This window comes from Anolis sagrei, chromosome 2 (genome assembly GCF_037176765.1).
Source record: "Anolis sagrei isolate rAnoSag1 chromosome 2, rAnoSag1.mat, whole genome shotgun sequence".
In the NCBI taxonomy this organism is placed as follows: domain Eukaryota; kingdom Metazoa; phylum Chordata; class Lepidosauria; order Squamata; family Dactyloidae; genus Anolis; species Anolis sagrei.
In genome coordinates, this window is record NC_090022.1 from 7,180,629 (window position 1) to 7,206,028 (window position 25,400).

Genomic DNA, 25,400 nt, shown 5'->3' on the forward strand with positions numbered 1-25,400 from the left:
TGTATTGTACACGACGTGGACCAGATCCTGGGAGAAGTGAAGGCAACCCCCTGTTCTCTCGACCCTTGCCTCTCCTGGCCGATTAAACAGGCCAGAGCGGGACTGGCAGAGTGGGTAAAGGTGCTGGCAAATGCCTCCTTCCTTGGCACAAGGCGTAATGACAACAAGCATTAAGGAGGCTATTTATTTTTAATAGTTCAGTGCTTAATTTTATATTAGTGTTATATAATATATATATTTAAATTGTACATTGTATTGTTTTTAGTACAGTGAGAAAGAAATTTATTGTATTATATCCTGCTCTTTAGGACAGGGAGAGCATGGACTACCAATACTATAATACCACCACGAATGCTACTAATACTACCACTAAAACACTGCTACTAATATTACCGATGCTACTAATACTACCACTAATATCACTAGTACTAATGCTACCACTAATACTACCACTAAAAACACTACTTATATTACCGCGAATACTACCAATGATACTAATGCTACCACTAATACCACCACCACTACGAATACTATCACTAGTACTAATATTATCACTAATACTACCAATGTTACTAGTACTACCACTAAAAACACTACTTATATTACCGCGAATACTACCAATGATACTAATGCTACCACTAATACCACCACCACTACGAATACTATCACCAGTACTAATATTATCACTAATACTACCAATGTTACTAGTACTACCACTAAAAACACTACTTATATTACCGCGAATACTACCAATGATACTAATGCTACCACTAATACCACCACCACTACGAATACTATCACCAGTACTAATATTATCACTAATACTACCAATGTTACTAGTACTACCACTAAAAACACTACTTATATTACCGCGAATACTACCAATGATACTAATGCTACCACTAATACCACCACCACTATGAATATTATCACTAGTACTAATATTATCACTAATACTACCAATGTTGCTAGTACTACCACTAATGCCACTAGTTCTGCAGCTTAGCGGTTTGACCCGCTGCGGCACCATGACCCCTTACCACTAATACTAATATAACGAATGCTAACTTTTAACCCAAGAGATGATCTTTCTAGGAATCTCTAGCTCCTCCTGTTTCACTTGGAAGACCGAGGGATTCCTGGATGGGAAGTTTTAATCTAATTTGCAAATAATCAAAGCCACGAATGTCCCTGTGGCCGGAGATTATAGGGAGAAGAAGAAGGGGTTGATGGCCAACTAACAGTCAAATTGGGTTTCTCCTCTGTGTAGATGCTTCGCCGTCAATCATTTCTACATTGGGCCTTTGGTATCCCCTGGGATTTTCTCCCACAACCCTCCATGGATTCCCAAATTAAGTTATTTTTTTAAAATATATATATTTTCAAGCCATGGATGGTGGGATTGTGGATATGGAGGTCTATCTGCATATACGTTGTATTCCTATGTAAGGTTGATTTACGAAATGGTTTGCTCTCCACGCATGGAGACTCTTAGATGTTTGGCAAGGTTTCCTCCAAGTCGGATGATCATATGGTTTCTCGCCAGTGTGAGTGTTTTGGTGATCTGTAGTATTCCTATGTAAGATTGATTTACGAAATGGTTTGCTCTCCACGCATGTAGACTCTTTGATGTTTGGCAAGGTTTCCTCCAAGTCGGGTGTTCATACAGTTTCTCTCCAGTTTAAGTGTTTTGGTGTGGAAAGAGACTTTTCCCCAGACAAATTATTTACGGACACCCTGCTGACTGAAACCTTTTCCCGCACTCCAAGCATTTGAATGCATTTTCCCTTGGGTAAATTCCTTTTTCATTTTGCTCACTGAGGATGCACCGCTTTACCCTTCCAATACTTGGATCAATAGTGAGCTAGTTATCACTAAACGAGTAGTTTTCGCACAACGGGCATTTCGTTTCGCTCGGGAGGCAAAGACATTTCTGTAGAGCATTCCTATGGTTTCTCCCCTGTGCGGGTGTTTTGGTGCGGAAAGAGACTTTTCATAGACAATAGATACATTTTTATCTATTGATAACTTTTTCTGTTAACCTAAAGACAAATGGATTTGGGGTTTTGAGGGTTAAGGGAGCAAACATGTTTTTAGCTTCCGTGCATCTTTTTTTCAAACAAATGTATATTGCTCTTACCCAGATTCATCTTGGGTCCCACCTTTGGGGGGGGGGGGGGGAGGAAGGCAGCATATCTATTAAATGTCATTATTAATTGATTTTACTGGGGTGGGATAGGGATAAATGTGACTCCAGCTGATGCCGGCTTGCATCCACGGGTCTTCTGGTAGGGCAGTTGTTTGGGTCCCGGGCCAGTGAGTCTGCTCCCTTATTATTCCATCGTTGCTACTAAGTTATACCAAATTGTAACCTCATGCTGCAACTCGGACCAACATAAATGTCTATCCTGACATTCAGGAAACAGGTGAAGACATGGTTATGGAGACAGGCATTTGATGAGTGAGCCAACACCCTGAGATATGGATGGAAGATGATGTATAATCGATTTTAGTATGACGACTGACCAGTGTCGTTTTGAATATACTTGTTTTAATGTGTCATTGTAATATGAACTATGTTGTTTTACTGATTGTATGTGATTTTATGGTTGGAAACCGGTCTGAGTCCCTCAAGAGAGGTGAGAAGGCCGGTATACAAAACTTTTAAATTAAATAAATAAATAATAAATTAATAAATGGACACCATCGTCATTGTTGTGCAAGGTGAACCCTTGTTGTTGTTGTTGTTCATTCGTTCAGTCGTCTCCGACTCTTCGTGACTTCATGGACTAGTCCGCGCCAGAGCTCCCTGTCGGCTGTCACCACCCCCAGCTCCTTCAAGGTCAGTCCAGTCACTTCAAGGATGCCATCCATCCATCTTGCCCTTGGTTGGCCCCTCTTCCTTTTGCCTTCCACTTTCCCCAGCATAATTGTCTTCTCTAGGCTTTGCTGTCTCCTCATGATGTGGCCAAAGTACTTCAACTTTGTCTCTAGTCTCCTTCCCTCCAGTGAGCAGCCGGGCTTTATTTCCTGGAGGATGGACTGGTTGGATCTTCTCGCAGTCCAAGGCACTCTCAGCATTTTCCTCCAACACCACAGCTCAAAAGCATCTCTCTTCCTTTGCTCAGCCTTCCCTAAGGTCCAGCTCTCACATCCGTAGGTGACTACAGGGAAGACCATGGCTTTGACTAGGCAATGGATCTTTGTTGCCAGTCTGATGTCTCTACTCTTTACTATTTTATCCAGACTGGACATTGCTCTCCTCCCAAGAAGGAAGCATCTTCTGATTAGTTTCAGTCACAACTTCAAAACTGGGAATTTATATTTTCCCCTCAAAATAGATTCTTCCCTACAAACAGCCCAATATCTCAGGGTCTGCCTAGCTATAGTCCTTCCTATGAAGTAACTATCTAGAATCTATTTCCAAGTTAGACTCCTTACTAATTCTTCACTGCTATTCTTAATCTACAACTGCTCTCTCCTAACTATCCGCTCCAACTCTAACACACACAAGCCTCAGGATGTTAAAACGCTACTCCCCCCCCCCCTTATTTGGGACCATCAATACACTGACCTTGGATTATGATTTTAAACTTGTGTAATAATTGGTGTTTTAACTGTTTGTTTTTAACCGTAATTGTTTGTTTATCATTTATGTGTTGGCATCGAATGGTTCCCTGTTGTGAAGCCACCTTGAGCCCCCCTTGTTAGGGCATGTAAGAAATCAGGGAGTGTTAAATATAAAATGCAAGGCACCAAGCTGATTGGTTGGGCCATGCCCAGGGAGCTAGCTGAGCCTGGGAATTTTGGCAACAGTTTCATATTCAGGCTTGAGCAATGCAAGTGCTTGCAAAGAGAGAGTGTGACTGTTCTTGCTTCCTGAGCTACTGGAAGGAGATATTCCACATGGACTATGAAAGAGCATTTATATCTCTCTAAAAGGACATTGTGTGAATCAATGCAACAGTTCTCATGATTGTAAACATGTTATTTTTCATTACAAAGAGTAAACTACTTGTTTTTTATGATTATCTGTGTGGCATATTTTCTTTCTCTAGGAAGACAGTATGTGGACTGAAAACATGAACTATGCTTGATTTTCATTACACCAACACCCCTCTGTGGATACAAATGTGTGAAACACACACACACACACATGAATTATTTTAAATCAGTAAAGGTTTTATATGATATGAAAGGAGATTCCATCTGAACATTAAGAAGAACTTCCTGACGGTGAGAGCTGTTCAGCAGTGGAACTCTCTGCCCCGGAGTGTGGTGGAGGCTCCTCCTTTGGAGGCTTTTAAACAGAGGCTGGATGGCCATCTGTTGGGGGTGCTTTGAATGCAATTTTCCTGCTTCTCGGCAGGGGGTTGGACTAGATATACAGGTAGCTTGGCCTTTGTTGCCTGGAGGCACCCTCTGTTTGGGAAATATGAATAGAATTGAGTAGCCATGAAGCTATTGGAAATTGTGGGAGTTGAAGTCCAAAACACCTGGAGGGCCAAAGTTGACCCATGCCTGCAATAAACTCTTAGATCAGTGGTTCTCAACCTGGGGCACCCAGATGTTTTTGGCCTACAACTCCCAGAAATCCCAGCCAGTTTACCAGCTGTTAAGATTTCTGGGAGTTGAAGGCCAAAAACAGGTTGAGAACCACTGTCTTAGATCCTATTCTGACATATATTCCAGGTTATCAAAGCTGGCAATCCACATTATATGCATTGAACTGGATTATATGAGTCTACACTGCCATAATTCAATTCAAAGACGATAATCTGGATACTATATGGCAGTGTAGAAGGGGCCTCAGAGCCTGCTGTTATTGCTGTAGCATCTGCCTTAAAAAGAACTATCCATGGTGCTGAATCCATTCTAGAGATAGAGTTCAGCACCAGGGATAGCTCCCCATTGCCATTAAGGCGGCCACTCAGTCAATTGTCCACGTTTGCTGGAGCACTGAAAGGCATCCCTACAATAGTACAATATTACTATATTGTACTATACCATTATATTGTAATATTATTAGTAATATTACATGTAATATAAAATATATAATTACAATATCACATTATTATTATTATTATTATTATTATATTGTATTACATTATATTATTTATATTTATATTTACAGCTTTTATATTCTGCCCTTCTCACCCCGCAGAGGACTCGGGGCGGATTACAGTGTACACATATATGGCAAACATTCAATGCCAATTTTTGACATACAAACATATACAGACATACACAGAGGCTATGTAACTTTTTCTGGCCACCAGGGGAGCTGTCGCTTTCATCGTCCATCTGCGACGCTGATGAAGCACTTCCGCATTCCCCGCATGCTTCCCCGCTGGAATGCTCTGCTGGAGTCTTCTTTATGGCCTCATGAATCAGTTAATTTAGCCTCCCCACACTTTAAGGTGGTACCTTATTTTCCTACTTGACAGATGCAACTGTCTTTCGGGTTGCAAAGGTCGACAACAGGCTACACACAATTGGTTGGAAACCCACTCCAACCCGGGCTGGCTTCGAACTCATGACCTTTTGGTCAGAGTGATCTTAATGCAGCTGACACTCAGCCAGCTACGCCACAATCCTGGTAATTCAATTCAAAGACGATAATCTGGATACTATATGGCAGTATAGAAGGGGCCTCAGAGCCTGCAGTTATTGCTATAGCATCTGCCTTTTTAAAAAAGTATCCATGGTACTGAATCCAATCTGGAGATAGAGTTCAGCACCATGGATAGCTCCCCATTGACATTAAGGCGGCCACTCAATCAATTGTCCACGTTTGCTGGAGCACCAAAAGGCATTCCTACATTAGTACAATACCATTATATTGCAATATTATTAGTAATATTACATGTAATCTAAAATATATAATTATAATATCACATTATTATTATATTGTATTACATTATAATACAAACATATGCATATATAATATTTTATATTATAATATTTTAGACATTATTCAGGTTGTAGTTGCAACTGTATTCCATAGCATTGAGCCATGGAAGTTAATAGTGGTGTCAAACAGTGTGGATGCTTCTAACTTCTTCCCCACCTCCAGAAAGAAAAGAAAAACCAACCAAGATAGATTAAAAACTCAGGAAAAACCTTTCCAGCCCATCAATGCAGCCAGCATGAGTTTTTTAAGTGGTTCCTACTTTCCAAATTTTGGGACTCCAACTCCCAGAAGCCCCAACCAGTTTGGCCAATGGCTAGGAATTTTGGGAGTTGAAGTCCAAAGGCCTGGAGGACCCAAGATTGCTGCAGAAACACTGAGCAGGACATAGCAACCGGCAGGTGGCGCTGGAGGGCAGCCTTTCCCTTGCTGTTTACGAATAGAGAATAATAAACAAGAATTGGAGGAAGAGGTGCAGCTGCAAAGGAGAAAAGAAGCACAGTAATTAAATGCAATCTTGGTTGGGAAGGGAACACCTGGGACAGGTAAGGAACTGGAGGGAGGAAGTGTATGTCGGGGGGGGGGGGGACGGGGACACACACCTTCTGTCCTAAAATGGGCTGGAGCCCTAGGGTGCATCTACATGGCAGAATTAATGCAGTTTGATTCCACATTATCTGCCATGACTCAATGCAATTGAATTATAGGGTTTGGTAAGGCAACATCCTTCTTTGCCAGAGAAGGGGGAAAACCTTGCAAAACTACAGCTCCTGTGATTCCATAGCATTGAGCCAATGCTGTTAAAAGTGGTGTCAAACTGCATTAATGCTGCAGTGTAGACGCACCTTGACTCTAATGTGCTTGCAGTCTCCATCTCATTTCAATTGTGGTTTCTCTGGCACCACAATTGAAGAGAGATATTGACAAGCTGGAATGTGTCCAGAGGAGGGCGACGAAAATGATCAAGGGTCTGGAGAACAAGCCCTATGAGGAGCGGCTTAAAGAGCTGGGCATGTTTAGCCTGAAGAAGAGAAGGCTGAGAGGAGACATGATAGCCACGTATAAATATATGAGGGGAAGCCACGGGAAGAGGGAGCAAACTTGTTTTCTGCTGCCCTGGAGACTAGGACGCAATGGAACAATGTCTTCAAACTACAGGAATGGAGATTCCACCTCAACATTAGGAAGAACTTTCTGACTGTGAGAGCCGTTCAGCAGTGGAACTCTCTGCCCTGGAGTGTGGTGGAGGCTCCTCCTTTGGAGGCTTTTAAACAGAGGCTGGATGGCCATCTGTCAGGGGTGCTTTGAATGCAATTTTCCTACTTCTTGGCAGAGGGTTGGACTGGATGGCCCATGAGGTCTCTTCCAACTCTATGATTCTATGATTCATCCTCAAAACACAGTTGCATGTCTATCATCATCATCATCATCATAGTACTTATGTATACCCTGCTTTTCTGTTGGTTTGTCCAACAAAGGCTTGATGGATCTTGCCCAAACTTAGCCCCCAGAACCTTCATTAGGTAAAGGTTTTCCCTTGACATTCAGTCCAGTTGTGCCCGACTCTGGATATTGGTGCTCATTTCCATTTCTAAGCCCAAGAGCCAGCATTGCCCGTAGACACCTCCACGGTCATAAAGCGCCCTTACCTTCCTGCAGAAATTTGCATGTTTTTGAACTGCTAGGTTGGCAGAAGCTGTGGCTAACAGCGGGAGCTCACCCTGTTCCCCAGATTTGAGCTGCCGTACTTTTGGTCAGCAAGTTCAGCAGCTCAGCGGGTTAACCTGCTGTGCCACCGAGGGCTCCTTCTGTATCCCTACTTGCATTTATATTCAGCTACAGGCACTCCCCAAGTTACAAACAAGGTAGATTCTGTAGGCTTGTTCTTAAGTTGAATTTGTTTGTAAGTCAGAACAGGTACATTTAAAAAAATTAACTCCAGCCAAATATAAATATGTATATTACTTTTGGATAGCATAAGTATGGGCCGTTACCTTACTGCAAAAGCGGTACCTATTGATCTACTCACATTTGGGAATGCACATTCCCAAACTCTTAAAGTTTAGAGTCTAAACAATAATAGTACCTGATGAAAAGTCGTGATCTGATTCAAATGCTAAGTGGCGTAATGTGAGCAAAAGAGCTCTCTATGTGTTCTGCCCTGAGTCCCTTTGGGGAGATAGAGTGGAATATATTATTATTATTATTATTATTATTATTATTATTATTATATTCTTCCATTAGACCCTTCATTAGGTAAAGGTAAAGGTTTCCCCCTGACATTAAGTCCATTCGTGTCCGACTCTGGGACTCTGGTGCTCATCTCCATTTCTATGCCGAAGAGCTGGTGTTGTCCGTAGACGCCTCCAAGGTCATGTGGCCAGCATGACTGCATGGAGCGCCATGACCTTCCCGCAGAAGCAGTACCTATTGATCTACTCACATTTGCATGTTTTTGAACTGAGCTCACCCCGATTCGTGGCCTCAAAGTGCTAACCATCCAGTCAGCGGATTTCCTGCAGCTAGTAGTTTAACCCACTGTGCTACCGCGACCCCATATAAATAGCCTCAATTCTGCATTAGCTAGGGCCTCATCACACTAGAGAATGAATCCACTTTAAATCCGGTTTCTGCCTCCTGCAGAATTCTGGGGTTTGTAGTTTAAGGAGGAACCTTTAACAGCCTCGCTAAACTACAAATCCCAGAATTCTGCAGGAGGCAGAAACTGGATTTAAAGTGGATTCATTCTCTAGTGTAATGAAGTAGGAAAATATCAGATTATTCCCCCACCCACCATTTTACCTTGGTCTGACTTATTTTAATTCTTTCCTTCTTTCAACAGTTGAGAAGGAAGAAGAGGATGCAATAATTCCAATGCAGACAATGAAGAATTAGATGGTAAATTGCAAACAAAAATGGAAGGAGAAAACAGTCCACAGTCTTGGGAGATTGGAAGACGAAGGCAAGAGAGAAAGGATATGGATAAGTCAGTCCTTTGGGGGACTGATGACAAGAGCAAATCTGAGAAATGCAAGAGACGACTGAAATGTGGAAGGTGTGGGAAAAGCTTCAGCAGCAGTTCAAACCTTATTGCTCACGGGAGAATCCACACCAGGGAGAAACCCTACCGGTGCCCGAGATGTGGGAAAAGCTTTGGGAGGAAGTCAACTCTGGTTGCTCATGACAGAATCCACACGGAGGAAAAACCCTATGAATGCTCCGTCTGCGGGAAAAGTTTCAGCCAGGCGTCAAGCCTCATTGCTCATGAGAGAATCCACACGGAAGAGAAACCCTACGAGTGTCCAGACTGTGGAAGACGCTTCAGTTTGAAATCCAGCCTGGTGGCTCACGAGAGAATCCACACCGGAGAGAAACCCTACCAATGCTCCGACTGTGGGAGACGCTTCGGCCAGAAGTCTGCCCTCATTGCCCATGTGAGAACCCACAAGGGAGAAAAGCCTTATGCCTGCTCCGTGTGCAAGAAGAGCTTCAGCCAGAGCTCCAATGTCATTGCCCACGAAAGAATTCACATGGGTGAGAAGCCGTATCGTTGTGCCGACTGTGGGAGGAGCTTCAATTGCAGCTCCAGTCTTATTAGACACCAAAGGATTCACACCAAGGACAAACCGTACAAATGTTCAGATTGTGGGAAAAGCTTTGGTTGCAGCTCAAGCCTCGTGCAACATCAGCGGACGCACACCGGTGAGAAGCCATACCAGTGCACCGCTTGTGGGAAGAGCTTCGGTGTAAGCTCTCAGCTTAGCGTTCACCGGAGAACCCACACCGGAGAGAAGCCCTACAAATGCTCAAACTGTGGGAAAAGCTTCAGCGTGAGGTCCAGCCTCGGAGCGCATGAGAGGATCCACATGGGAAATAAACCATACAAGTGTGCAGAGTGCCCCAAAAGAGTGTATTTGAGATCCAGCCTCAATGCTCACAAGAGAACGCACGGAGGAGACAAGCCGTACGACTGTGCCGACTGTGGAAAGATGTTTGTTTGCAGCGCAGGCCTCATCCGACACCAGAGAATCCACACGGGAGAAAAACCCTATAGTTGTGGCGAATGTGGCAAAAGCTTCACGTTGAGCTCAAACCTCGTGGCCCACCAGAGAACCCACACGGGAGAGAAACCATACCAGTGCCTGGACTGTGGCAAATTCTTCAGCGTCAGCTCCCAGCTCAATGTACACCAGAGAATCCACACGGGAGAGAAACCCTACAAATGCTCAGACTGCGGCAAGAGTTTTACGTGTAGCTCAGGCCTTATTAGACACCAGAGGACGCACACAGGGGAGAAACCCTACAGTTGCTCGGAGTGCGGGAAAAAGTTCAACTTGAGCTCCAACCTTATTGCACACCAGAGGACCCACACCGGAGAGAAGCCATATAAGTGTGTGCACTGCGGGGAAAGCTTTTATACCAGGCCATCTTTTGTGGAGCATCATAAAACCACCCATGTGGCTGGTTTAAATATGGAAATGGATGACCAACAAACACGTCAAGCATGGCTCAAAGTCTAGTAACTACCAAATAAATTATGGGAATCCTAAAACAGTGGGAGCAGGGCAATGGAACCAGTTGAAGCAGTTGCGAAATCCTACAAAAGTACCCTATATAACAGGCATGGGAAAACTTGGGTCCTCCAAGTGTTTTGGACTTCAACTCCCACAATTCCTAGCCGCCTACAGCCCACTGTGGCCAATTATATTGTACTAGCGGTCCCCTGCCAGGCATTGCTGTGGCCAGCCTGGTGATCTGGAAAATAAAAATATATGTAACGTCTTGATGCTTGTGGGTAAACAGTATTTCTTGCTGTTTGTTTGCCAGTGTTGATGTGGAGATTGTCTGGTTTGCCTCCTTTGGATCATGCAACATGTCATTGTCCTTCTTTAGGGGTCCCTTGGAGCTCCCTCTATCAGCTCCAGCTCCTCATGCGGGGACATGAGAGAAGCCTCCCACAAGGATGATAAAAACATCAAATCATCCGGGCATCCCCTGGGCAACATCCTTGCAGACGGCCAATTCTCTCACAACAGGAGCAATTCCTGACACAACCAAAATAAAAGGGGTCCCTTTCAAATCTTTGATACTGCATCTGTCATATACATATATGTGTGTGTGTGAATGGCTGGATGGCCCTTTGTCAGGAGGACTTTGATTATGTTTTCTTGCCCCGGTGAAGGGAGTTGGATGGCCTTAAGGCAGCATTTCTCAAGCTGGGAAGTCAAGACCCCGGGGGGGGGGGGGGGGGGGTCACCGGGAGGTCTCAAAAGGGTCACCAAAGACCACCAGAAAACAGTAATTTCTGTTGGTCATGGGGGTTCTGTGTGGGATGTTTGGCCCAATTCCATCGTTGGTGGGTTCGGAATGCTCTTTTATTGTAGGTGAACTATACATCCTAGTAACTACATCTCCCAATGTCAAGGTCTATTTCCCCTCAACTCCATCTGTGTCCACATTTAGGCATATTGAGTATTCCTGTCAAGTTTGGTCCAGATCCATCATTGTTTGAGTCCACAGTGTTCTCTGGATGGAAGTGAACTACAACTCCAAAATTCAAGGTCAATGCCCACCAAACCCTTTCAGTATTTTCTGTTGGTCATGGGAGTTTTGTGTGCCAAGTTTGGTTCAATTCCATTGTTGGTGGAGTTCAGAATGCTCTTTGATTATAGGTAAACTATAAATCCCAGCAACTACAACTCCCAAATGTCAGGGTCTATTTCCCCCCAAACTCCACCAGTGTTCACATTTGGGCTTATTGTGTATTCATGCCACGTTTGGTCAGATCCATCATTGTCTGAGTCCACAGTGCTCTCTGGATGTAGGTGGATGAAGCCATTGTTCCATTGCGTCCTAGTCTCCAAGGAAGCAGAAAACAAGCTTGCTCCCTCCTCCCTGTGGCTCCCTCTCACATATTTATACATGGCTATCCTATCTCCTCTCAGCCTTCTCTTCTTCAGGCTAAACATGCCCAGCTCCTTAAGCCGCTCCTCATAGGGCTTGTTCTCCAGACCCTTGATCATTTTGGTCGCCCTCCTCTGGACACATTCCAGCTTGTCAGTATCTCTCTTCAATTGTGGTGCCCAGAATTGGACACAATATTCCAGGTGTGGTCTAACCAAGGCAGAAGAGAGCATGGGGAGCATGACTTCCCTGAATCTAGACACTAGACTCCTCTTGATGCAGGCCAAAATCCCATTGGCTTTTTTTGCCGCCACATCACATTGTTGGCTCATGTTTAACTTGTCCACGAGGACTCCAAGATCTTTTTCACAGGTATTTATTTATTTACATCACTTATATCCCGCCCATATCAGCCTGCAGGCGACTCAGGGCGGTTTACATATCGGCACAATTCGATGCCATCAATACAATACAAAAGCAAAAACAGTTAAGTGCAATTAGACAAAAAAGACAGTGCAATACAGTGCAATAACAATTTAAAAAGAGCTATATCCTCTCATTCCAATCCTCATCCGTTTCATCGTCTTGGCCGTTCCTGGGTCATTCTCCATCTCAAGCTTGACTATCTATTCCGGGGTTCCGAATGCCTGCTCAAAGAGCCAGGTTTTCACTCTCTTACGAAAGGTCAGGAGGGAGGGGGCTGATCTAATATCCCTAGGCAGGGAGTTCCACAGCTGAGGGGCCACCACAGAGAAGGCCCTGTCTCGTCCCTGCCAAGCGTGCTTGCAAAGCAGACGGGATCGAGAGCAGGGCCTCCTCAGATGATCTTAACTTCCTGGAGGGTTTGTAGGAAGAGATGCGTTCGGATAGGTAGGCTGGGCCAGAACCGTTTAGGGCTTTATAGGCTAAAGCCAGCACTTTGAATTGGGCCCGGTAGCAAACTGGCAGACAGTGGAGCTGGCGCAGCAGAGGAGTTGTGTGCTCCCTGAGCGCCGCTCCTGTTAGCAACCTGGCTGCTGCACGCTGAACCATTTGAAGCTTCCGGGCCGTCTTCAAAGGCAACCCCACGTAAAGCGCGTTGCAGTAATCTATGCGGGATGTAACCAGAGCGTGGACTACCGTGGCCAAGTCAGACTTCCCAAGGTATGGGCGCAGCTGGCGCACAAGTTTTAGTTGTGCAAATGCTCCCCTCGTCACCGCCGAAACCTGAGGTTCCAGGCTCAGCGATGAATCCAGGATCACACCCAAACTGCGAACCTGCATCTTCAGGGGGAGTGTAATCCCATCCAGCACAGGCTGTAACCCTATGCCCTGTCTGGCCTTTCGACTGACCAGGAGTGCCTCTGTCTTGTCTGGATTCAGTTTCAATTTGTTAGCCCTCATCCAGTCCGATACAGCGGCCAAGCACCGGTTCAGCGGTCAAGGTACTGCTCTTGAGCCAGCCATCGTCCCCCATTCTGTATCTTTGCATTTCGTTTTTTCTGCCTAAGTGGAGTATCTTGCATTTGTCCCTGTTGAACTTCATTTTGTTAGTTTTGGCCCATCATCTCTCTAATCTGTCTAGTTTGTTTTGAATCCTGCTCCTCTCCTCTGGAGTATAGGCTCTCCCTCCCAATGACAATGTGATACTTTATACTTTATTTATGCACTGCAATTAGCATCTAAAAATCACAATTGCCTAGAAGTGGGTCTCTTCCTCTGGAAGTTTTCCAAAAGAGTGGGTTGGAAATATTAAAGCAAAGCCTTGTGCAGCTTTGCAGCTCCTGGCTTCTTCTTTGTGTGTGTGTGTGTGTGTGTGTGTGTGTGTTTGTGGCACTGAAGGGTTAAAGTCACAGAGTTGGTCCTCCCAAAGTGGGAGAGAAAAGTCCTTGGGGCAGGAGAGGGGGAAGAGATCCTCATTTCCTCTTCCTGCCCTCCTGTTGCAAAGGAGGGGAAGTTTTGCATGGGTTTTAACAGGTAAGAGAGTGGTGCATGCATGAGCTTTACTGTCCCTCTCTTGCATTGTGGGGCAGACCCATATCTTTGGTGGCAGAGCAAGAAGGGACTGTGGGTTTTGCAGAACTGCTCCAAAGTAGATAAAAGGGGTGGTGGTGATGGTGGTGCATGGGCTTTGGAGTCCCTTTGCTGCTTGTGGGGCTGGGCCATAGCTTTGCTGGGAGAACAAAGGGGGGAAAAGGCAGATTTTGCCCTGGGAGGTTTGCAGTAGAGAACCAAAAATATGTCAGAGGAGACACATGGGCTTGGGCATCCCTTTCCCGCTTTGCATGGCAATAATGGATTCACATGGATATGGGGCTGATCCATAACTTGGTGCATGGTAGCAAGGAGGGAAGTGTGGAGTTTGGTTCCAGGAGGAGGTGAAGTAATGCTCCAAAGCAAGAAAGAGAGGGGTGCATGGGCTTTGGCATCCTTTTCCTGCATTATGGAGAGCTGAATGTAGGGTTGACCCATATCTTTGGTCGAGGAGCAAGGGGATTCTGTCCTGTGGAGGTTCCAAGAGTGTCTCAAAGCAGGTCAAAGAGGAACACATGGGATTTGGCACCCCCTTTTTGCATTGGTTGGGGATCATGGGGACGGTGTGGAGATGTTGACCCACATCTTTGGAGGGGGAACAAGCAGGAAAGTGTTGATTTGGGCTTGGGGTGTTGCAGTAGTGCCCCAGAACTGGTAAAAAGAGGGGCAGGTGAGCACTGCCATCCTCATTCCTGCATTGCATTGGGAAACATTGCGCCACCAGGGCCAAAGTGGTGCAATGGGTTAAAGCCTTGTGCTGCCAAACCACTGACCTGAAGGTTGGCCATTTCAATCCGCAGGTACGGAGGAGGTCCCGCTGATAGCCCTAGCTCCTGCCAACCTAGCAGTTTGAAAACATGCAAATGTGAGTAGATCAATAGGTACTGCCTCGGTGGGGAAGGCAAAAAGTCGCTCCATGCAGTCATGTCGGCCACACGACCAGGGGGTGTCTATAGACAACACAGGCTCCTCGACGTGGAAATGGATATGAGCACCTCCCCTGGAGTCTGAAATAAGCACCACTTCCAGAGCCAGAAATGAAAGGAGAAGCCTTTGTTTGTGTTATTTGTGTTCCATTGTATGTCACTGTAACATGGCATTGAATGTTTGCTTGCGTCTGTTTATATGCTGTAATCCGCTCTGAGTCCCCTCACGGAGAAGAGTGGACTATAAATAAAGTATTATTATTATTATTATTATTATTATTATTATTATTATTTGAAACACAACAAGCCTCTGGTGTTGCTGCAAGGAGGTCCTCCATTGCATGTGGCAGGGCTCAGGTTGCATTGCAGCAGGTGGTCAGTGGTTCACTCTTCTCCACACTTGCATGTCGTGGATTCCACTTTGTGGCCCCATTTCCTAAGGTTGGCTCAGCATCTCGTGGTGCCAGAGTGCAGTCTGTTCAGCCCAGTTTTCTGTGTGCCCAGGGGGGAGTCTCTCATCTGGTATCAGCCATTGATTGAGGTTCTGGGTTTGAGCCTGCCACTTTTGGACTCTCGCTTGCTGAGGTGTTCCAGCAAGTGTCACTGTAGATCTTAGAAAACTATTTCTTGATTTAAGTCGTTGGCATGCTGGCTGATACCCAAACAGGGAATGGGCCGGAGATGTCTCTGCCTTGGTCCTTTCACTATTGGCTGCTACTTCCTGGCGGATGTCAGGTGGTGCAATACCGGCTAAAAATTTCTCCAGTGGTGTAGGGCACAGACACCCCGTGATAATGCGGCATGTCTCATTAAGAGCCACATCCACTGTTTTAGCGTGGTGAGATGTGTGTCCACACTGGGCATGCGTACTCAGCAGCAGAGTAGCACAGCGCAAGGGCAGATGTCTTCACTGTGTCTGGTTGTGATTCCCAGGTTGTGCCAGTCAGCTTTCGTATGATATTGTTTCTAGCGCCCACCTTTTGCTTGATATTCAGGCAGCACTTCTTGTGGGTCAGAGCACGGTCCAGAGTGACTCCCAGGTATTTGGGTGCGCTGCAATGCTCCAGTGGGATTCCTTCCCAGGTCATCCTCAGAGTTCGGGATACTCTACATATGTCTGACCAAAAGGGAAGGACTTTGTGATCTAGTATCATAGGCTCTGAAGCACCCAAGTTGGGGAAAACACAGGCTGGAGGTTACAGTACACACACTACACAATTCTGCATTTGAGATGCATGGGGAATTCATGGTTTCAGAGTTTGGGGACATATGGAGCTTTGTGGCTGATACTGCATCTACACAATATTGCAATATTACGTCACTTCAATTTCCATGTCCTAATGCTACAGAATCATAGTTGTAGTTTGGTGAGGCACCAGCATCTGGCAGGGAAGGCTAACATCAGTGGTTTGGTGGTTATGAAGTCTTACTATATTTGACATTTTTCTCTTCTGGGTTGTTGTAGGGTTTGTTTTGGCTACATGGCCATGTTCTAGAGGCATTCTCCTGATGTTTCGCCTGCATCTATGGCAAGCATCCTCACAACCACTGAGGATGCTTGCCATAGATGCAGGGGAAACGTCAGGAGAGAATGCCTCTAGAACATGGCCATATAGCCCAAAAAAACCTACAACAACCCAGTGATTCCGGCCATGAAAGCCTTCGACAATACATTTTCTTCTTATTTTCTTTTCTGCATGCCTCTAGGGAAACAATTTCCTTTCTGCAACCTCCTGGCATAAAATAATTTCCTTTCCAAGGAACCTACAATGCAAGTACTGAAAATATCCCATTGCTTTTGCTGCATGGACTTGAAGATGGGTACATAACTCAGTCTCCATTTTTGGTCTTTCCAACAAAAACACAATAAAACTCCCATCCAGGAGCTGAGAAGAAGGCAGCCATGAGACATAAAATAATGCCGGAGAAGGGGAAGAGCCCAGATTCGGCTTTCCAGGAGCAAGCGGGCCAGGAACGCATACCATCGGGTGAAACCAACCAAGCAGGCTTGGCTTCGGAAAGAGCAGGGCATACACCTCTTGAACCCAAAGCTAGGAATGATCATAGCCTTGAGAAAAAGGAAGACGAAGGGCAACCAAAGAGTGAACCAGTCGACCGAAGGTTGAAATACTTGGACCCTCGAGCAGCAATGAAAGCGTCCCAGTCCCAAAACTCAGGATGGGGAGAGCCGGAACAGCCGGAGTCCGAGCCATGGGAGAATGCCAAGGCTTGCTTGGCCTCATTGGAAGGAGCAGCGGAAGTGTACCGGCGGTTCAAGGGTCTGGTGCATCTCAGCCAGGAGGTTGGAGGGAACTGTGCGGTGGTGGACACCACAAAGGTGGAGGATCTGCTGAAGGAGGACTCGGCTACCGCGGACGTCCAGCGGAGCCTCTTCCGGGAATACCGCTACCAGGAGGCGGAGGGTCCACGCGAGGCTTGCAGCCGCCTCTGGTACCTGTGCCACCGGTGGCTGAAGCCGGAGAGGCACACCAAGGAGCAGATCCTGGAGCTGGTGATCCTGGAGCAGTTCCTGGCCATCCTGCCCTCCGAGATCCAGAGCTGGGTCAAGAGGGGCTCCCCTCGGTCCTGTGAGCAGGCGGTGGCCCTGGCAGAGGGCTTCTCTCCAAGGAAGCAAGAGAGGGTGAGACGGCGGGCACCGGAGGTAAGCGAGGGTCTCAAAGCCATCCTGAGAGGGTGACGTTTGAAAGATTTCTTCTGTCATTCCTAATTTTACAAGGCAGTGGTCTTTGGGAGTACTTCCTTAATGTTACTCCTGCCCCCTTGAAATGTCAGAGTGACAGCCTATCAGCTGACAAAGCAGTGATTCTCAAAATTTGGTTCTTCAGATGCTCCCGGTGGCGCAGTGGGTTAAACCCGTGCCGGCAGGACTGAAGACCGACAGGTTGCAGGTTCGAATCCAGGCCGAAGTGGATGAGCTCCCTCTATCACAGTGGTTCTCAACCTTGCTAATGCCGTGGCCCCTTAATGCAGTTCCATATGTTGTGGTGATCCCCAACCATACTATTGCTCAGTTCTTGTGGGTTTTTTCGGGCTATATGGCCATGTTCTAAAGGCATTTCTCCTGACGTTTTGCCTGCATCTATGGCAAGCATCCTCAGAGGTGACCTCACCTCTGAGGATGCTTGCCATAGATGCAGGCGAAACGTCAGGAGAAATGCCTCTAGAACATGGCCCTATAGCCCGAAAAACCCCACAAAAACTGAGTGATTCCAGCCATGAAAGCCTTCGACAATACATTCATACTATTGTTTTCGTTGCTACTTGATACCTGTCATTTTACTACTGTTGTAAATCGTAGATATCCAATATGCAGGATGGATTTTCATTCACTGGACTAAATTGAGCACAAATACCCTATATGCCCAAATGTGAATGCTAGTGGGGTTGGGGGAAGGATTGATTTTGTAATTTGGAAGTTGTAGCTGCTGGGATTCATAAGTAAAGGTAAAGGTAGTCCCCTGACATTAAGTCCAGTCATGTCTGACTCTGGGGTGTGGTGCTCATCTCCATTTCCAAGCCGAAGAGCCAGCGTTGTCCGTAGACACCTCCAAGGTCATGTGGCCGGCATGACTGCATGGAGCGCCGTTACCTTCCCGCTGGAGCGGTACCTATTGATCTACTCACATTTGCATGTTTTCGAACTGCTAGGCTGGCAGAAGCTAGGGCTGACAGCAGAAGCTCACGCCGCTCCCCGGGATCGAACCTGCGACCTTTCGATCAACAAGCTCAGCAGCTCAGTGCTTTAACCACCTGCGCCACCGGGGGCTCCCGCTGGGATTCATAGTTCACCTATAATCAAAGAGCGTTCTGAACTCCACCAGCGATGGATTTAAACCGAACTTGGCACACAGAACTCTCATGACTATTAGAAAACACTGGAAGGGTTTGGTGGGCATTGACCTTGAGTTTGGGAGTTGTAGTTCACCTATACCCAGAGGAGTGCTGTGGATTCATGCAATGATGAATCTGGACCAAACCTGGCACAAATACTCAATATGCCCAAATGTGAACACTGGTGGAGTCTGGGGAAAATAGACCTTGACATTTGGGAGTTGTAGTTGTTGGGATTTATAGTTCACCTACAATCAAAGAGCCTTCTGAACTCCACCAGCGATGGATTTAAACCGAACTAGGCACACAGAACTCTCATGACTATTAGAAAACACTGGAAGGGTTTTGTGGGCAATGACCTTGAGATTGGGAGTTGTAGTTCACCTATACCCAGAGGAGTGCTGTGGATTCATGCAATAATGAATCTGGACCAAACTTGGCACAAATACTCAATATGCCCAAATGTGAACACTGGTGGAGTCTGGGGAAAATGGACCTTGACATTTGGGAGTTGTAGTTGTTGGGATTTATAGTTCACCTACAATCAAAGAGCCTTCTGGACTCGACCAATAATAGAATTGGGTCAAACTTCCCACACAGAATCCCAATAAACAACAGAAAATACTGTGTTTTCTGATGGTCTTTGGCGACCCCTTTGACACCCCCTCACGACCCCCTCAGGGGTCCCCAGGTTGAGAAACACTGCTCTATCAGCTCCAGTTCCTCATGCGGGGACATGAGAGAAGCCTCCCACAAGGATGATAAAAACATCAAATCATCCAGGCGTCCCCTGGGCAACATCCTTGCAGATGGCCATTTCTCTCACACCAGAAGAGACTTGCTCCTGACACAACAAAAAAAAAATTGGATTGCAGCTCTCAGAAGGCCTAACCAGCTTGACACTCTGGGATTTGAAGTCTGAAACATTTGGAGGGCCAAACTTTGGGGATTGTACAGCTTACCTACCTCACTATCTAGCCTGAAATATTTTGGGGGGAAAACTCAACCACTCCTATAATCTGATTCGTTGGTTGCACTTGATGGCTTCTTAGGGGACTCTGGAGGAGCTTTGCTTCTATGTCTATACATGAAAACCTCTCCTCTCTTTCACTCAGTAGTTAAGCCTGGCTTCTGTTTTTCAGGGACCGGGACTGATCCAGGAGGTGGATTTGAGCTTCTCCGTGGCGGAACCGCCTCCAGATCACAACCTGAGAGAGAAACCGCTTTGTCCGGAGGTCAGATGTGAGGGTGAGGTTGATTCAGATGGTAAGTGTTCCTTTTGGAATGTCGAAGGCTTTCGTGGCCAGAATCATTGGGTTGCTGTAAGTTTTTTGGGTTGTATGGCCGTGTTCCGGTAGCATTCTCTCCTGACATTTCACCTGCATCTGTTTTGCACTCTAGCACTGTAACACACTCTCACCTGGCACCATACCAGAGTCCGGTAATTCAATCTAAAACTGTTTATTAAAGAAAGTAGTTTTTAAAAGGGGGGAAGGGAATTCCAAAAGGATCAGTAAAATAGAAAATACAAAATAGCAGTAACCCAAAAATGACAAGGAACATAAAGCCAAGGAAACCAGAATCCACAGCAGTACTCCAGACATAAATCTATTATTATTATTATTATTATTATTATTATTATTATTATTATTATTGTGCTGTCGCATGCTGGGCCTATAACAATGTCTGTTTGCAGGACGTGTTTTCTGTATGCCCAATGGAACGCCGGGGTGCCTCAGCTAAAGGGTCCCATAGGTTTCCCAACACAAAGTTCTGTAGAGGCTCAAAATAAGTCCAACAAAGTTCTTTATTAAGGCTTAAATCTTCAAACAAGCGAATTAAATGCTTTATAATCTTAAAAAGCTGGTAGCTTTCTCCATCTGCCAACAAAGGACAGGCAACTGCTTGATAAACTGTTCCTATCTTCTTTAGGGAAACTTTCCGACCCCTCCTTGGGCAATCTTTCTTTATCCTGCTGGCGTGAGGCCCCAACTCCTGGCTCCAAACTGCTTTATGGATAGCCCGAATGACCCTTATCAGGCAAGGTTCCTGTAGATCTGCCAAGCTGGTGTCCTGTAGATTTACCCAACAAAGGCCGTGGAACCATTCCTTTGTTTTCTAGCAAAGCTGGCTGTATTCCCCCAGCAAAAGCTGTGTAACTTTACTCCCCAGCAAAGCTGGCTGTAGATCTATTTCTTTCACCCCAGCAAAGCTGTAAGAAGTGAAGCATTTTTCAAGTGGGACAGAGAAAGCCCACACGTCCTGCTGTAAGGCTCCAAACTGTGAGACTGAACTAAAAGTCCCCCCTTTTCCCTCCAAACCTGGGGAAAGGGGCGGATCTAAAGGCTCTAATGATGATTGATGGGTTGTTGGCCCTATGACTGCAACCTGGGGAAAACTACCCAATTGCAAAATGCATGGCCCAAATAGATTCATGCAAACTAACAGTGCAAGAAAAGGAAATACAAACTCCTGGCACAGCCGTGCCAGCACTATTATTATTATTATTATTATTATTATTTAGAACTTTTATATCCCATTCTTCTCTACCTCCGTGGAAGGATTCAGAATGGTTCACAGCAAGAATTCAATGCAAACAATAACAATTTAAAACAACATCCATGAAACAATAGGTTAAAAATACATATAAGATTAAAATACATATAATACATATATGTATTAACACGAAAACAGGAAATATTCCAAGGTAAACTCTCCAAGGAAACACAGGCATTGACCAAAACAGGAAACTTAAGGTTACTTGAACCAAGGACTTGAGAGCAGACACAGGAGAACAATCTCCTATAGCAACGCTGTCTCCTCTGGAAGGCTTGGAAACAACTCACTAATTTAAACCCTCCAAACCACCCATGACATCATGCCAAACGCACCTGGATCTCCTCTCAACTTTATCTTTGAGTCTCTGAGAGAATCTCATTTGTCTATATTTAACACCTTGTGTCTAATTCTGGGCACCACGATTTCAGGGAGATGTTGACAAGCTGGAATGTATCCAGAGGAGAACAACGCAAATGATCAAGGGTCTGGAGAACAAGCCCTATGAGGAACGGCTTAAAGAGCTGGGCATGTTTAGCCTGTAGAAGAGAAGTCTGAGAAGAGACATGATAGCCATGTATAAGTATGTGAGGGGAAGTCACAGGGAGGAGGGAGCAAGCTTGTTTCCTGCTGCACTGGAGACTAGGATGCGATGGAACAATGGCTTCAAACTACAAGAGAGGAGATTCCATCTGAACATTAGGAAGAACTTCCTGACTGTGAGAGCTGTTCAGCAATGGAACTCTCTGCCCCTGAGTGTGGTGGAGGCTCCTTCTTTGGAGGCTTTTAAGTAGAGGCTGGATGGCCATCTGTCGGGGGTGCTTTGGATGTGATTTTTTTGCTTCTTGGCAGAATGGGGTTGGACTGGATGGCCCACGAGGTATCTTCCAACTCTATGATTCTATGATGGTGAGAGCTGTTCAGCAGTGGAACTCTCTGCCCCGGAGTGTGCTGGAGGCTCTTTCTTTGGAGGCTTTTAAGCAGAGGCTGAATGGCCATCTGTCGGGGGTGCTTTGGATGCAATTTTCCTGCTTCTTGGCAGAATGGGGTTTGACTGGATGGTTCACGAGATCTCTTCCGACTCTAGGATTCTATTATTCTCCTTCATCATTGGCTTTTCTTCTCTTTCCAGCAGGTGACGACTGGGTGATCGAGGCCAAGCGGGAAGATCCTCCGTTGGAAGGACCCGAATTGGAGAAGCTCCAAGGCACCTCCTGGACACGACTCCCTTGGCCACGAGGAGATGGAGAACCTTCTTCAAGTCATACTGATGTGGTGTCACAGAAGGGTGAAAACTGCTCAAATCAGAAGGCCGTGGATGTCCATCCTTCTGTAGTGGGTGACCTCGGCCAACCTGTTGTTGCCAAGCGGTGTCGCCGAAGCCGGGGGAAGAAGACTTGCGGTGTGTGCGGAAAGACCTTCAGCCGCTGCACCGTCCTCGCCGCGCACCAGCGGACCCACACGGGGGAGAAACCCTTCATGTGCCAGGACTGCGGCAAATGCTTCAGCTTCAAGTCCACCCTGGTGGCCCACGAGAGGACCCACACGGGGGAGCGGCCGTACACGTGCGACCAGTGCGGGAAGAGCTTCACCGTCAGCTCCGTCCTCACGCGGCACTACCGAGTCCACCTCGAGAAGGAGCTCTTCCGTTGCCCGGAGTGCGAGAAGAGCTTCACCCAGAAGTCCCAGCTTCTCAACCACCAGAAGGTCCACCTGAAGGAGAAGCCCTTCAAGTGCGGACGGTGCGGGGAGACCTTCAGCCACAACTCCAGCCTCCGGAAGCACGAGGGTGGCCACACGGGGGAGAAGCCCTTCAAGTGCCCCGATTGTGACAAATCCTTCAACACGTCCTCCCAACTCGTTAAACACCACCGGGTCCACACCGGGGAGAGGCCCTACACATGTGCCGAGTGTGGGAAGAGCTTCAGCCAGTGGCAGATCCTGATGGTCCACCAGAGGATCCACACAGGGGAGAAGCCCTTCAAGTGCGCCACGTGCGGGAAATGCTTCTCCGACCGGGCCGTCCACATCCGGCACCAGAAAGTCCACACGGGCGAGAGGCCCCACCAATGCACAACCTGTGGGAAGAGGTTCACCCATCGCACGGTCTTGGTGAAACACCAGAAGATCCATGCCAGGGAAGCTCTGAACATGCTCCGGCTTAAAGAAGGGCAGCACCCGGCGCAAGGGACCTCATAATAGCTTGACTTTCAGGGTGGAGACAAATGGGAATAAGACTGTCGTGGTTTCAGGATAGGGATGATGGGGAGAGAAAACTGGGAGAGAAGATTGGGAGAGAAGGTCCACCACATATGGTAAATGCAAGGTGTGCCTGTAGTGCGGGCATGGGCCAACTTGGCCCTCCAGGTGGACTTCAACTCCCATGATTCCTAACATTGTGGGAGTTGAAGTCCAAAACACCTGGAGGGCCCAAGTTGGCCCATACCTGCTGTAGTATTACATTGAAACTACACAAAGGTAGCTTGATGCAACTCTTGGCCATCCTTCCTTGGTGGGCTGGCATTGGATGTCTCCTTTCAATTTCAGAGTCCGATGACTGGCATTGGCCTCTCCCAATTCAAATATTATATAATCGTGTATATCATAGAAATTGATTAGAAGTTTCTAATCATGACCTTGGCAATGAGCGATTTCCTTACCTTGCTATTCTATGACTTGCAAGATGGTGTGAATAAACCCTCTTATATTTCAGAAGTCTCCCTATGACAGCATTTCTCAGGCTGGGGGTCGGGACCCCTGGGGGGGGGTGCAAGGGGGTGTCAGAGGGGTCGCCAAAGACTATCAGAAAACACAGTATTTTCTGTTGGTCATGAGGTTTTCTTGTGTATGAAGTGTGGCCCAATTCTATCATTGGTGGGGTTCAGAATGCTCTTTGATTGTAGGTGAACTATAAATCCCAGCAACCACAACTCCCAAATGTCAAGGTCTGTTTTTGCCAAACTCCACCAGTGTTTCAAACTTGAAATACAGAACTCTCATAACCAACAGAAAATACTTGAAGAGCTTGGTGGACATTGATCTTGAGTTTGGGATCTGTAGTTCACCTGCACTGAGAGCCCTGTGGACTCAAACAATGAGGGATCTGGACCAAACTTGGCATACAGAACTCCCATGACCACCAGAAAATACTTGAAGGGCTTGGTGGGCATTGACCTTGAGTTTTGGAGTTGTAGTTCACCTACATCCATCATTGTTTGAGTCCACAGTGCTCACAGTGCAGGTGAACTACAACTCCCAAACTCAAGGTCAATGCCCACCAAGCCCTTCAAGTATTTTCTGTTCGGTATGGGAGTTCTGTATTTCAAGTTTGGTCCAGATCCATCCTTGTTTGAGTCCACAGTGCTCACAATGCAGGTGAACTACAACTCCCAAACTCAAGGTCAATGCCCACCAAGCCCTTCAGGTATTTTTTGTTGATCATAGGAGTTCTGTATTTCAAGTTTGGTCCAGATCCCTCATTGTTTGAGTCCACAGTGCTCACAGTGCAGGTGAACTACAACTCCCAAACCCAAGGTCATTGCCCACCAAGCCCTTCAAGTATTTTCAACAAAAAATGGTTGGGGGTCACCACAACATGAGGAACTGGATTAAGGGGTCACGGCATTAGGAAGGTTGAGAAACGCTGCCTTAGAGATCTACTAGTCCACCTTTTGTAGCCAGCTATGATTTCCTCCATTATTTCCTCCTGCTCTTCTTCCTCCTCCTCTCCTTCTTTGTAACAACAACAACAACAATATAATTTGATTTCTTACCTGTGCCATAAGTGTACAAGGTGCTTTACAGCAATAGCAAACAGACAGCCCTGTCAAAGGGCATACAATGTAATCAGAATAATAGAATATGATGGATCTAGACCACACTTGGCACACAGAATCCCATGACCAACTGAAGATACTGGAGGTGTTTGGAGAAACTGATCTTGATTTTGGGAGTTGTAGTTCACCTATATCCAGACACACTGTGACCCCAACTGACAGTGGACCTGGACCACACTTGGCATACAGAACCCCCATGACTAACTTAACATACTGGAGAGGTTTGGGAGGAACAGACCTTGATTTTGTGAGTTGTAGTTCACCTACATTCAGAGACACTGACCCCCACACCAACAATAGACTGGCACCAAACTTGGCACACAGAACTCCCATGACTAAGTGAACATACTGGAGGGGTTTGGGGAAACTGACCTTGATTTTGGGAGTTGTAGTTCACCTACA

The 25,400-nt window shown here is 46.3% G+C and overlaps 1 protein-coding gene across 1 annotated transcript; it reads left to right on the forward strand.

Moving 5' to 3' along the window:
• The first annotated feature begins 6,344 nt into the window (after positions 1–6,344).
• LOC132765808 (zinc finger protein 721-like) lies at positions 6,345–23,877 on the forward strand. The gene is made up of 5 exons (XM_067463266.1): positions 6,345–6,456; positions 8,754–10,430; positions 16,627–17,416; positions 19,749–19,872; positions 22,295–23,877. Exons 2-5 carry the CDS (start codon positions 8,827–8,829, stop codon positions 23,359–23,361), a joined length of 3,585 nt encoding a protein of 1,194 aa, XP_067319367.1. The 5' UTR covers positions 6,345–6,456; positions 8,754–8,826; the 3' UTR covers positions 23,362–23,877.
• The last annotated feature ends 1,523 nt before the right edge of the window (positions 23,878–25,400 follow it).

Bases quoted from the DNA above. Each gene is read 5' to 3' on its own strand.
- LOC132765808 (XM_067463266.1), top strand. From the start codon at position 8,827: ATGGAAGGAGAAAACAGTCCACAGTCTTGGGAGATTGGAAGACGAAGG. The intron at 17,417-19,748 runs GTAAGCGAGGGT...TCTGTTTTTCAG, and splicing joins TGAGACGGCGGGCACCGGAG to GGACCGGGACTGATCCAGGA. The intron at 19,873-22,294 runs GTAAGTGTTCCT...TTCTCTTTCCAG, and splicing joins GGGTGAGGTTGATTCAGATG to CAGGTGACGACTGGGTGATC.